General features: G+C 34.7%; 1 protein-coding gene across 1 annotated transcript; it reads left to right on the forward strand.

The window, feature by feature from the left end:
* The first annotated feature begins 1,300 nt into the window (after window positions 1–1,300).
* Window positions 1,301–4,860, forward strand: LOC123550059 (uncharacterized). Its single transcript, XM_045338510.2, has 2 exons — window positions 1,301–1,677; window positions 3,084–4,860. Exons 1-2 carry the CDS (start codon window positions 1,627–1,629, stop codon window positions 3,789–3,791), a joined length of 759 nt encoding a protein of 252 aa, XP_045194445.1. The 5' UTR covers window positions 1,301–1,626; the 3' UTR covers window positions 3,792–4,860.
* Window positions 4,861–13,035: the final 8,175 nt, after the last annotated feature.

Consider the following 13,035-nt stretch of genomic DNA (forward strand, 5'->3'; position numbering starts at 1 on the left):
ATGACATACCATCAAAGGTAGGTTCACCATGGGGAAAGTCAAGGCGCTGCGGGCATCCAGCAGTCTGTCAAAATGATGTTTGCTTAAATCCCATTCTGAGAACTCCGTTTCAATACGAACAGATGTGAAAACTAACGCAATTGATGATCGGAAAAGTCAAATAATGTTGTTTCACATAGTAAATTCCTAATTTACAAATAGAAACATTTCCGTTAACTGTAAGGAAACATAGTTTAAAATAAGGATATATATCTACACCAAACATTGCGTATATTACATTTAATTAGTGTACAAAAAAAATCTAACGTACATGTATAAGGTTTAAAATGCAAACTAAAATAATTTAATAAACAATTGAGCTGACTTGAGAAACCAAATTGGGTTTGCAGCAGGATCCCTGTATATGCCAAAATATATTTCATTCCAAAAAGTATAGCTTTCACAACGAACAGCATTGAGCTTGAACCAACTGCGCGGATGCAGTTGTCTGGATTCCATGCAATTCGCAAACCACTATGTTGGTTTTCTCATGACGGCTCAATTACAGTACAGTATGATCTACTATCAAATGAGTCGAAATGACAATACAATATATTTTACATGACTCACCAGACTTTTGGAATCTGTAAACCATAAATGAACAGGAACAACTCGTGACAACTTCCGCATTCATTCTGGTGCTGTGCTATTTTGTGTTGATGTCGTATGTATTTCCATGTTTTTTGTCCAAGATTTATTTTGGAAATTTTATGGAAAATGTAGACAAGCTTACTGTCACTGAGTGGCTGCTTTTAAATTTCTGACTTTTGTAAGCTGCCTTGACAAGTGGTCCAATTCAATAAGTCCTTTTTTCCTGCCATTCTGGAAACTGGATAAAGTCCTCATGGATCACTTGTGTAGGAATTCCGAATGCCAGACAAACTGTCCTTTTTTACGAACTATATTTAGATCTATAGAAATACTTCACAGTCTGTTCCGGTACTCTCGACAGCTAACAGTTACTGCCTAAAACTGATGGCAAACGTAAAACAAATGACAGACGTAGTGAGACGAAGAATTCGTCAACTTTTCAGCCAAAAAACTGCATCAAGACGACACTTCCGCATTGCGCCAAAACAAACGACCGCTTTACGAAACCGGTGAATGTCGTTAAAAATCCCGCGGTAAACATAGATTTAAAGCCTCAACAAATAGTTTCCTTCTACCTTTTCCATTAAGACGCTGATTATTGAAGATTCTCTTGGAAAGCAAGCAAGAAATAAGTAAAATTCAACACACTTAAATTTTTCGACTTTACGTAAACCGAGATTATTCGCGCATGCGCACAAAATGTATCGAACTACCTTAAGCAAACTTTATTTTCTACTAATACAAATGTACTATAGTTTTAAGGTTAGAGTTAGTGATAGCGTTAGAGATATACCAACCAGTAACAGTTAAGTCATTTTAAAAAGAAAATAAGCAGACAAAGTGTTGTGGTGATAGCAACAAGGAATATATAACGGACTAATTGTCACAAAAATACTCCCTCCTTTTTTTACACTCGATATTATATAAAAGTGCCAAGTAAACATCTCGGGATTATACATTTTAAAGTATACATGCGTAAAGGTTAAAGATTTTAACATGGCTGAAAAAATAATTTTAAAGAATTTAACGTTGGATCAGAAACGAGAGGTATATCGTTCTAAGTCTTTTCAGATAATGTTCTCATTTTACATAATCCATTAGTTACATAAATACGTAAAATGTTACAAGGCTCTGTATATATTTATAAGGTTTTGTTGTTGTTGTTTTTTGTTTTTGTTTTTGTTTTTTTGTTCGTTCGTCACAACGTTAACTTTTTGTATGAAGGCACTTTACTTGCGAACCACTGCACCCAGGACCTTCAAACTTCACATGCTGATAGTACTCATTAAGTACACGACCCATACTGACTTTGGGGTCACCAGGTCAAAGGTCAAGATCACAGGGGCCAATGTTAACTTTTTGCATGAAGGCACATTACACGCGAACCACTGCACCCAGGGCCTTCAACTTTCTCATGCTAATAGTTCTTATCGAGTACATAACCCCTATTGACTTTAGGGTCACCACGTCAAAGGTCAAGGTCACCAGGGGAAAGGTCAAGGCGCTGCGGGGGCATTAGTCACCATTAGTGACAGCTCTTGTTCAAAAATATTTTGTCTGTAATTTATTCCTAACATTTCTGCAGGTACTCCGTGTGTTGCAAATACTTCGAAACATGTATGTTTAAAATAACTGCAAAAATTGATGAATAAAAGTGAAATTATAGAAATCACAAAATAATGCAATATGTTTCACATATGTAAGTTACCTAATTTTGAATACTAGGAATATCTAATTAATATGTTACACATGTAACAAAAATGTTGAAGGAAACATAGTTTTAAATAATAAGTTTGATATATTCTACAAATCCAAAACTGACAGTCATAATACATTTAATATGACACAAAATATATATTCTAAAACAAGCTTACATGTATAAAGTATTAACTACATGGAACCAAACAAAGTTTAAAAATATATACTTTTGAATAAAAAGTTTGATATATTGATATATTCTTCAAATTGAAGGTTGACAGTCAAGGTACGTGTAATATGACACAAAATATATATTCTCAAAGAAGCTTATACATATAACGTATTTACTACTATATCTGAACAATTCAGTGTATATATTATAAAAAGTGATGACATACGAGCTATAAATTCCAAAATCAAAATTCACGGAAGGCGTGGTCTGCAAACAATTTAGATGAACCTCAACTATATAAACATGTTTTTCATTACTATTACAGTAGAATTTTCATACAAATGGTACGCGCCAATTAATAATTTCAGTATCATCATGTGCATTTGACGTCCACGTATTCCAATGCGATTCTTCAACCTTAAAAAATGAATGCTTCTGGTGTAGAAAAATACCGACTTGACAGTATTTCTGTACGTACAGATCGTTAATATATAAACTTCTACATTTTCTTTCATCACCTGATAGAATAAATTAATTAACTTTCCTGAAAAAAATTCTTAAACAAATTTTGTTTCAATTCCAGGCTTTCGAAAGAACACTTGCTAAATTCGAAGAACCAGGTGTCAAACTTGTTCTGATAACAGAGGAGTATTATGACCTAGCTTTAACTTTTGCGAGGGATTACTTCATGAAAGAAGAACCAATAAATAAGGGCCTTGGTATGCAGTGGTCAGATGAGCTAAAGGAGTTCTGGATGAATTCATTCAAACTAAACCTTTCGTTGATGTTTTTGAATGAACAAAACGAAGAACCAATCGCGCTCAGGACTACCAGAATTGCACGTTATGATGACAAGTCAAATATTGAGGCCGTAAAAGATGAGCGAATCAAACAAATGATCCGGTATATTGTACACTGTGATCAAAAAGCGAATTACTTTGAACATTTTCCTACCAAAGAAGCATTTCATTTTCTAGGTCTAGCGGTAGCTCCGAAATACAAAAAGTGTGGCTATGCATCGAAGATTTTCAACGTGGCAGTTGACATGATACGTAATTTTGGGATCGATCCAGTGTATCTCAAAGTCGAGGGTTCATCGAATTACTCAAAGAAGATCTTCGAGAAAGCCGGCTGTGAAACGCTATTTGAACAACGATTCGATACATGGGAGGTTGGTGGAAAGATCCCAATTCAGGACACAGGGATTCACGAATCCATGAAAGTGTATGGAATGAGAATACGCACAAAACCGCAACAGTGTGAGAGAGGTGTTATTGATCACACAGTATAAGACAGATAATGAAAGATGTAAATTGACATACGCTAGTTTTATTTTTATGCCCCCCGACGTTGAAGAAGAGGGAATGCATATAGTGCTTTTACTGTATGTTTGCTGTCACAATTCTTGTGAACTCAACTCCTCCAATGTTCAGTTTCCACCTAATTCAAAAGTAACTGTGAGAGCATCATAAACCTTTCTTGAAAATGCACACATTTTCGGGACTTTTATGTCCATACTTTGTTTTTAGCTATGTCAATTTTTTGGATTGAGCCTACAATTGGTATTCACTTAAACGAACTTTGGCATTAATCATCAACATGAAGTGAGCATGCGCATGTTATAGGTACATTTATGTGTGTTTATTATATTTTTAGTTATGCCCCTTTATGGATTGTGTCATATTAGAACTACATCTGTACAATGCTAACTCAACTCCTACAGCTTCCATACAGTTTACATGAAACTTGATACAAGTCATTAACATTTGTGTTATGACCAATTTTCCCGCTTTACCGTATTACAGCTACATGTAAACCTTGTTTACACAACTCCTCCTACAGTTTATATCCGATAGCAATGCACATATTGCTGCGAATTTAAGATAGATTTATTACATATGGTTCCTTTATGTCTTTATACCTTTCTCTATCAAGGACGTTCACATTCATGCGACATACAGTGATGACACAATTCTTGTTCATATTTATGTTATATTTACATGAAGTGTTAATTTAAAACCAGAGTGCTGAAACCATTATCTGTATTTGTTTTGTTGCAATACACCCAGGAATAACTTGTTTAACTTACTGCTTGGATGTTTCAGAGTCTCATATTATGATATTATGGCGACTAACATTTATTTCACATAAATATTGTAGCACAAGAGCAATTCCGCAAATGGACTCAAGGGGATGACCGTCATTACTTGTCGGAAAAACGTGTGGCCAAACCCATTTGCTTTTTACTTAAATTAGCTTCGTCATATGTGTGTTCATTGTAAAGTGTTATATGTAGCAATGTATTGTTTATTCTAGATTTATATTAGCAATAAAATATGATTAAATCAAAACGGACACAATGCTGGTTACTCATGTACTTTAACACGTGTAGATGGGTCGTAAATATACCATTGTTTTATAATACTAGACAACGTGTTGCTTTAAATTGTATATGTATTATAAAACAGCATGTTGCGGGTTGGTAGTGTCCTAGCAACGGAGTACTGTTAGATATCGGATTTATGATTTGTGCCGTGAAAAAATGCATATTTGACCGACCTAACTGCAAAATAAACATCAAAGTTTGTACTTTATTTGCTGCTGTACAAACTGTTCCTGTAGGTTTAGCTTGGTTGCAAGTCTATTCCTGTTTACAGCTGTTACTCCGGTAGACTTGCGCGAAATACTAGTTTTGAAATGAGATCGATACACCTCTGTCTGTGTAGAAAATTGGACTTAGTCCGAATGAACTTTTTTAAAATGATTTTTTTTAGCTCGAGTACTAGTATTCGAGCTATTGCACTCACCCATAATTCGCCCGAATCCGCGTCTGCGTCTTCATATGATATGTTTTAAACACCTATTATTTTTGGACCATTCACTATTTCTTTCTCTGTTTTAAGCAATAGATTCAGCTATTATACACAACAGCCTAAGACAAACATTGTCTGGGGTTCACTAGTAAAATATACGATTTCGATAAAATGGTTAAAAGGCTTATCACTTGACTGTTTGACCCTTTTGCTTAAAGACTTAAGCTAATGATTTTTGTGCACCCCATCCCCCATTTTTTTTTGCGGAGGACGGGGCAGTAGGAGTTGACCATGTGCGTAGTCCAAATTTGTGTCGTGTATATTTCAAAAAGTATTTGACCCAGACCTTACAGGATTGTTATTCAGCACGGGTACTTTTAATTTGGAGCTCTCACTGTCAGACCAGAGTTGTGGCCCTTGACATAGTCAGAAATACGCATAAAAAGGCCTAAGTTTCTGTCGCATATATTTCAAAAAGTATTTGACCAAGGATTGTGAAACATTACTGAAATATTATTCAGCATCTGAAGTTGTGTACCTGTGGTTTGGTTAGAGATATCCAGCAGCCAGACTAGAGTTATGGCCCTTGGCTTAGTCAAAATATGTATAAAAGTGCATAAAAGTTTGTGTCAAATATTTGACCTACGTCATAGGAATATTATTCAGCATGTGAAGTTGTGCACCTTGAATTTTATTCCGGATATTCTGTCAGTGAGACCACAGGAATGACCCTTGATTGTCAATAATATGCTTAAAAGGCACGCAAGTTTTTGTCGCATGTATTTCAAAAAGTATTTGACTTAGAGAAATAAAACATTAGAGACTGCTATATAGCATGTGCAGTTGCGCATCATTCTGTTGTTCTTTCAGGATTTTACACAACCAGACCAGAGTTATGGTCCTTGACCTAGTAAAAAATACGCATAAACTTTGTGTTGCATATACTTTAAAATATTTCGCCTAGAGCCATGAAAGAAATATCAATCAGCATGTAAATTTGTTCACCTTCGTTTTTATTTCACTTTGCAAGACCTGAGTTATGGGCCTTGACATAGTCAAAAATAAATGTTTGTGCCTCATGTATATCAAAGTGCACATTACCTGGAGTCATAAAACATTAGATGATCAATATATAGCATGTGGAGTTATGCGTCTGGTTTTCTCTTTGGGATTTCACTCAGCTATGCCAAAGTTGTGGCCCGTCACTCAGTGAAAAATGCACATAAAGTTCTTAAACGTTTGTGTTAAAACTTTTTACCTATAGTCATGAAATCATTTACAGAGACAGGAGTGGGGCACCTGTGTCCTATGGACACACATCAAGTAAAACGAAATTAAAGCTCTCAACAGTTCAAACAATCTGTTTCACGTATGTTGAGAAGCGTGGCATTCTCAAAGTAAGTGTTTTTGACTTTCTGCATACATGTTTCATAAGTCGCATACACTTAAATAAGATAATTTCAACCTTAATAAAAACTTATTACTTAAAATACAAGAATGTATTTAGAAACTTCTTAGTTTTGAGTATGTGGTTTATTGAACACCTGGTAGTAGACTTTTTGCCGTTGTATTTCCTCTTAATCAGACATAATTTCCCATTTGGCTTCTCTTTTTTTACTTTGTTATCGTATTTCTTTCATTTGTATATCAGTCAAGTACATGTCATATAATTTCATTTAGATGAAGTTATAAATAGTGATTAATTTCTGTCAATGCTATGTTTAACTATCTCCCATCTTATCTTCATATTATGCGGGATGATAATAATTTATACCTGAAATAATCGGTATTTTCCAAAACATAGTTACATAAACTTAAAGATCCGGAAGGAAAAGAAACACATTGTTCTGTTGTGTAAAAAAGTGATGTATATTTCAATGTTTTTTTTTCCATACCATTCATGTTCAAAAAGAATGTTTTACAATTTGAGTTTTATTTCAGAGTTATTAACCTCTGCTTCTTTTTCGGTATAATTTATGGTTATTAACGTCTGCTTCTTTTTCGGTATAATTAATGGTTTCCATGATAACAACATATCTTATCTATGGAACAGAATTAGAGCAAAAACTGCATTGTGCTTTCGTATATCCAATCATGCGATTTACATGTATGCATTTGTGATTCTCATGTCCACATGCTTCGTTCTGACATCCCATTTTGCTGTGTTACATGACCATTTGTGAATCCTGTGTTTGCGTGTTTCTTTCTGATATTCATACTTCCTTAATTCTGAGAAATGATCTGTGCTTCTATTCATTTTTCTAAATTATTCGTGATGCTTTCGGACATGATATAATCTGACAAAATGCATCCATCATTCATCTTATTTACTAGTTGTTACTTGCATTGTGTCTTCTTTGCAGCGTCAATGGTGTATGCTAATTGATGAAAAGAATATAAGTGGTTCCTTAAATGTTTAAATGCTAGGAGTTTTGATGCTGTGGGTTATGATGCGTTTTGACACCATACATTTTTACATTCTCAAATTCTTCTTCAAGTGGAGATAACCTCCTTGTACTAAAATACGGAAACACACGAACTGTACCGAGAGTGTTGAGACTACACGTCCGGTAACCGGACAAACAACAAAATTATATTCTTATCTGAATCCAAGTTAAATAAACATTGTTTTCGAAACACTACTTTTACTATTGTGTAGTTAGCAGTTATTTATAGCGCGCTTTAAATAGCCTACACAACAAAATATTATGTCAACTGAATTAATTGCCCACGAGCGTTTATTTGATAGCCTTAAACTGAGATGAAATGTAGCGCTATATCTGTATCAGTAGTATTTTTTTTTACTTTATAACTCACGACTAACATTTTACTCGGTCAACGCGGTATCACCCGCAGCACCGAGACTTTTTAAGTTCAACACTCTTATATTACACAATTAACAATTAAAATGGAGATTTTCAATAGATAGTAAACATATCTGCATTTAACAAGAGCTGTCAATGCTGGACTATTCAAATCGTTATCCCAGAACCAGGAATATTACCCTGAATTTTAAAATACCTACAGGGTTTTAATCCAGTATCTGCATTTAAGGTTTGGAGGTAGTAACTTATAAGCAAAACACTAACCAGGATTTTCTAAGTCTAAAAAGGGGCATAATTTGACCAAAATACATGTCAGAGTTATAGGACGTGATGCTATCACCTAGTTTTATAACTCCAAAGACAAATGTAAAGTTTCAATTCAATATTTGCATTAGTTTTGGAAATAATAACTTGCACACACAACTTTAACCAGGATTATTAACCTAAAAAAGGGACATACTTTGGCCAAAATACATGTCAAAGTTATGGGACTTGATGCTATCACATAGTTTTATAACCCCGAAGACACATGTGAATTTACAATTCAATATCTGCATTAGTTTTGGAGATAGTAACTTACACGCAAAACTTTAACCAGGATTTTCTAAGTCTAAAAGGGGGCATAATTTAGCCAAAATAAATGTCAGAGTTATTGGACTTGAAATAGTGAGGTTGGTGATTGACCTACAAAAAAGTTTCAAAGCTATATGCCTTAAAGTAATAGCTATATGTAATTGCAGTCAAAGCTTTAGTTATGAGACGTGATGCTATCACCTCGTTTCATATCCAAGAAGACACGTGCGAAGTTTCAATTCAATATCTGCATTAGTTTTAGAGATAGTAACTTGCATATAAGACTTAAACCAGGATTTTCTAAGTCCAAAAGTGGGTTTAATTTGTCCAAGATACATGTCAGGGTTATAGGACTTGACCAAGTGAGGTTGGTATTTTACCTAGAAAAAGGTAAAATAAGTTTCAAAGATATATGCCTTTAAATGATAGCCTTATGTATTTGGATGAAAACCTTTAACCAATGTGTGACACCGACGCCGAAGCCAGGGAGTGTAGATTAGCTAGACTATTCTTTGAATAGTCGAGCTTAAAACGAATGGTATCTCTATTGACTTAAATTCGCTTAATGCAATAAATAAAATGCGTACATGTTTGATGATACACGGGCCTCTTTGAACTTGATTACCGGACGCCTAGACAAATCAAAAACAGGTATAAGGCCCGATCACCGGACACTTAGCCAAAATGCGCAGTATCGTACTTTTTCCGTGATTTTGCGGAATCTTCCGAGCACGAATATAAAAGCGCCCTCTGGTATCATAATCAGAAATGTACATTATGGTAATCTCATTATGCTTAGTGCTATTCTGCATTCTGCATTGTGACAAGTGAGATTGTGTTTCTTTAAAACAAATGGCCATGTAACAATGCAAAATGGGATGTCCGAAAGAAGCATGCACATGAACATGAGAATAACGAATGCATATATGTAAATCGCAAGATTGGATATACGAAGCACAATGCAATTTTTGCCCTCATTCTGTTCCATACTTATCGATGTCCTTTATGTTGATATTACTTTCAGTAATTAAATAGCATCCCATTTGACCCAGTATGTTTTCATAATATATCTCCATGCTCTTTTATTACTTTAATCATTTTTTTTTCGTTCAATCCAACATGTTTTCCAAGCATGCAAGAAAAATCTAAAATTAACGGTTTCTATTCCTCTCGTCATAATTTAGTGTCAGTCTCTCTTTTTTTCTTCAGGTTGATAATTCTATACAAATTTAAACATTTCCTTTATTGTGTTTCATCTGTTTTGTCATCATAAGGTTTTTTTTGCAATACAATTAACAGAATTATTATTTTTGGAAGTGTGAAGATCTTTATATAACTTACCTTGAGAGTTAATTTTCTGAGTTGCAATGTTCTAGTTTGTTTTACAGACGTTTGAGAAAACGTCTGACATAAACTATTACAGACTTTGAACAGAAGCTGGGTTTACAGCTGTAGTCTTTGTTACTTTGATACTTATCATTTATTTTGTTTCATCTTTTTTTTATATTTTGTTGGGTTTAACGTCGCACCAGCACAATTATTGGTCATATGGCACCTTTCCAGTTTTGAGGAAGACTTCAGGGACCCCACCGTGCAATATTTCATCACGAACAGGCAAAACGGACAGTTCAAAAGGAAATGACGTCAACGTGAAAAAAACAAAGTAGACATTCCAGCACATGGAAATTTAATGACGTTGAGGGACGAAATATGCCTTTACTTGGTTTTTACGAGTTTTATGCTAGAATAGCTCCAGTTCATGTTCTTTTTGTGTTATAAAATCTTTAGAATCACTCGGGAATCTTTGGTACCATCACCTTTTAGGGCTCGGGCACCAGCCAGTGCTGATGTTATAATACAAAAGAAAAAGCATGCGTTATTCCTACATTCTGACCATAGCGATCACTATAACAAATGTTATTTGAAATGCAGATTTTTGATATTTAGAGTTTCTTATATCCAATAATTTGCTACAATGGTGTCCGTTATAGCTACAATCGGCATATTTGATATTGTTCCTTGTAACCGGAAATTTATTTTAACCGTGGTTACGTTTTATTGTTATTAGTAAAAATAGGAGGATGTGACTTTGTCCGTCGCTTGATACCGAATCATATATAACACCTGTGTCAGCTGTTGGTTTGTTTGTTGTTTCTTTTTTATTATTTGTAAGCTTATTAATTTTCTCCACCGGAAGTCTATATTGGCGATTTCTCCAGAAGACTGTAAGTAATTTTAGTTGAGCAGATTGCAAGAAAAGATAATTAATAATAGTTTGCGTTCGGAAAAGAATCACATAAACATTGACGACCCAAAAACGACCATATAGTGATAATAAAAAATGGTATATGCGGTTAAAAGTAGAAAGCTTTCTTGTCAGACAGGAGAAAACTTGATACATGGGTATCTATTTAATTTAATGATTAAGAATACTTTGTTGACTTATATGTTGTTTTTGTTTTGTTTGGTTTTTTTATTGTTTTTTGTTGTTGTTTTTGTTGTTGTTGTTGTTGTTGTTGGGTTTAACGTCGAAGAAACACAGGTATAGGCCATATGGCGATTTTCCAGCTTTGATGGTTGAGGAAGACCCCAGTGGCCTCCCCATGCATTATTTGATCAAACACACATGGATGGAACCATCGGCCTTCCGTAAGCCAGCTGGATGGCTTCCTCACAGGAAGAATTCAACATCCAGAGTGAGGCTCGAACCCACATTAGTGAGGGGCAAATGTTTCTAAGTCAGCGACCTTAACCATTCGACCAAGGCGGCCCCTAGCTTATATGTCTTAGAATTTTTTATATTAGCCTCCTAAATCCTGTGTAAATACCATTCAATACTTTTTTTTTTGCTTCCTGAATGGAATATTTATTTGTAATGTGACCGAGTGCTTAGCTAGACCGTTAGCACATCATATCAGTGTTTGACCGAGTTATCTTTATTTTGTTTCCAATTTTACCTTGATATATTATAGGTTGTTTTACGTCTTATGTGACAGCGATATATCACGATAACGTTCGCAAATATATTGGCCAATCATAAAGCAACAAAGTATTTTGAATCAGGAGAGGATATATGACATGTAGTAAAAAGATCAGGAAAATCGGACCTGTTACGGATGTTTCCTAGTTATAGAATGAAGCTCTGTGACAGATAATTTTAGAGATCTACCATAATGCATCAAATTCAGTGGAGGACCTATTTTTGGAATGGAATTGAAAAAAATCCTGTTGTTTTAGAATATTAAGTTTATGAGGGTATAAGTATGGCCTTAATATTCCTTAATTATCCCTACTGGATGTTATATTTTGCTTCATGAGAATGGAAAGAGACATACAGAAGTAGAGAGTAGAGGTGGTATTGAAGACAGGTAGACAGACAATCAGAACGAGAGACAGAACTTACTTTGAAACTAAAAATCAACTTAAGCAAAAAGGTCTTTTACATCGAAATGCATAAAAGTTTCCCTGGTACGAAAATAAAAATTATCAAAATAACTGACTTTTACTACAGATTGTACCTAGTACGTGTTATGTCAAACTTGTTAAGTGTAGGTCACAGATGTCAAAATTCAGTTCTTTTCCCAGGCTATATCTAACACTTAATCGGTGCATTTACTTTGATATCAATTTTACAGGTTTTATTTTTAAAGACAGTATAATTGTCAAGTAAGTCTCGTTAAGTAATAGAAAGAGCATTGAAACTCGAGGGTAAACGATTTGTACGAGGGGGCGTAGCCCACGAGTATAAATCGTTTACCCGAGAGTTTTAATGTTCTTTCTGTTTTCTGTCATAGCCATCCAAATATGGTAGTTGTAGGCGTTCCACAATGCCATATACAGCAGTTCAGTGAGTACTTAAAATCCTTGCCTTACAACTGTTTAAAGCCCAGGTAAAATAAACCAATGTTTTAGCAGAAAATCAATAAAATACTCTTTGCTGTCTACTGTTCCAGACATGCTGGCATACTTTCCTATCTAACAGTGCGGTAACTAGCGTGCGGGTATTAAATACCTGCACACTTTTAGTTACCTCACCCTGTACTCAGTGTATATGGATTATCTGCACCAAATTTGTTAAGAAAAAACACCGAGCTATGATACAACTGAAGGTTATCACGTTCGGTACATGTCAAAGGATAACACTGCTTGGAATATTTGTGCTTTTTGGCTGAAATATACCAATTGTATATAATTATAACAAGCACAAAAAAGAATTTAGAAAAAAAAACTTTTTTCAATTTAGTAGACAGAGGCACACCAGACTTACGATACTATTCATTTTAAATACAATTGCACAAGCTCTGGTCGAGGCAGTCGTACAAAT

The sequence above is a fragment of the Mercenaria mercenaria genome, chromosome 15 (genome assembly GCF_021730395.1).
Source record: "Mercenaria mercenaria strain notata chromosome 15, MADL_Memer_1, whole genome shotgun sequence".
In the NCBI taxonomy this organism is placed as follows: Eukaryota; Metazoa; Mollusca; class Bivalvia; order Venerida; family Veneridae; genus Mercenaria; species Mercenaria mercenaria.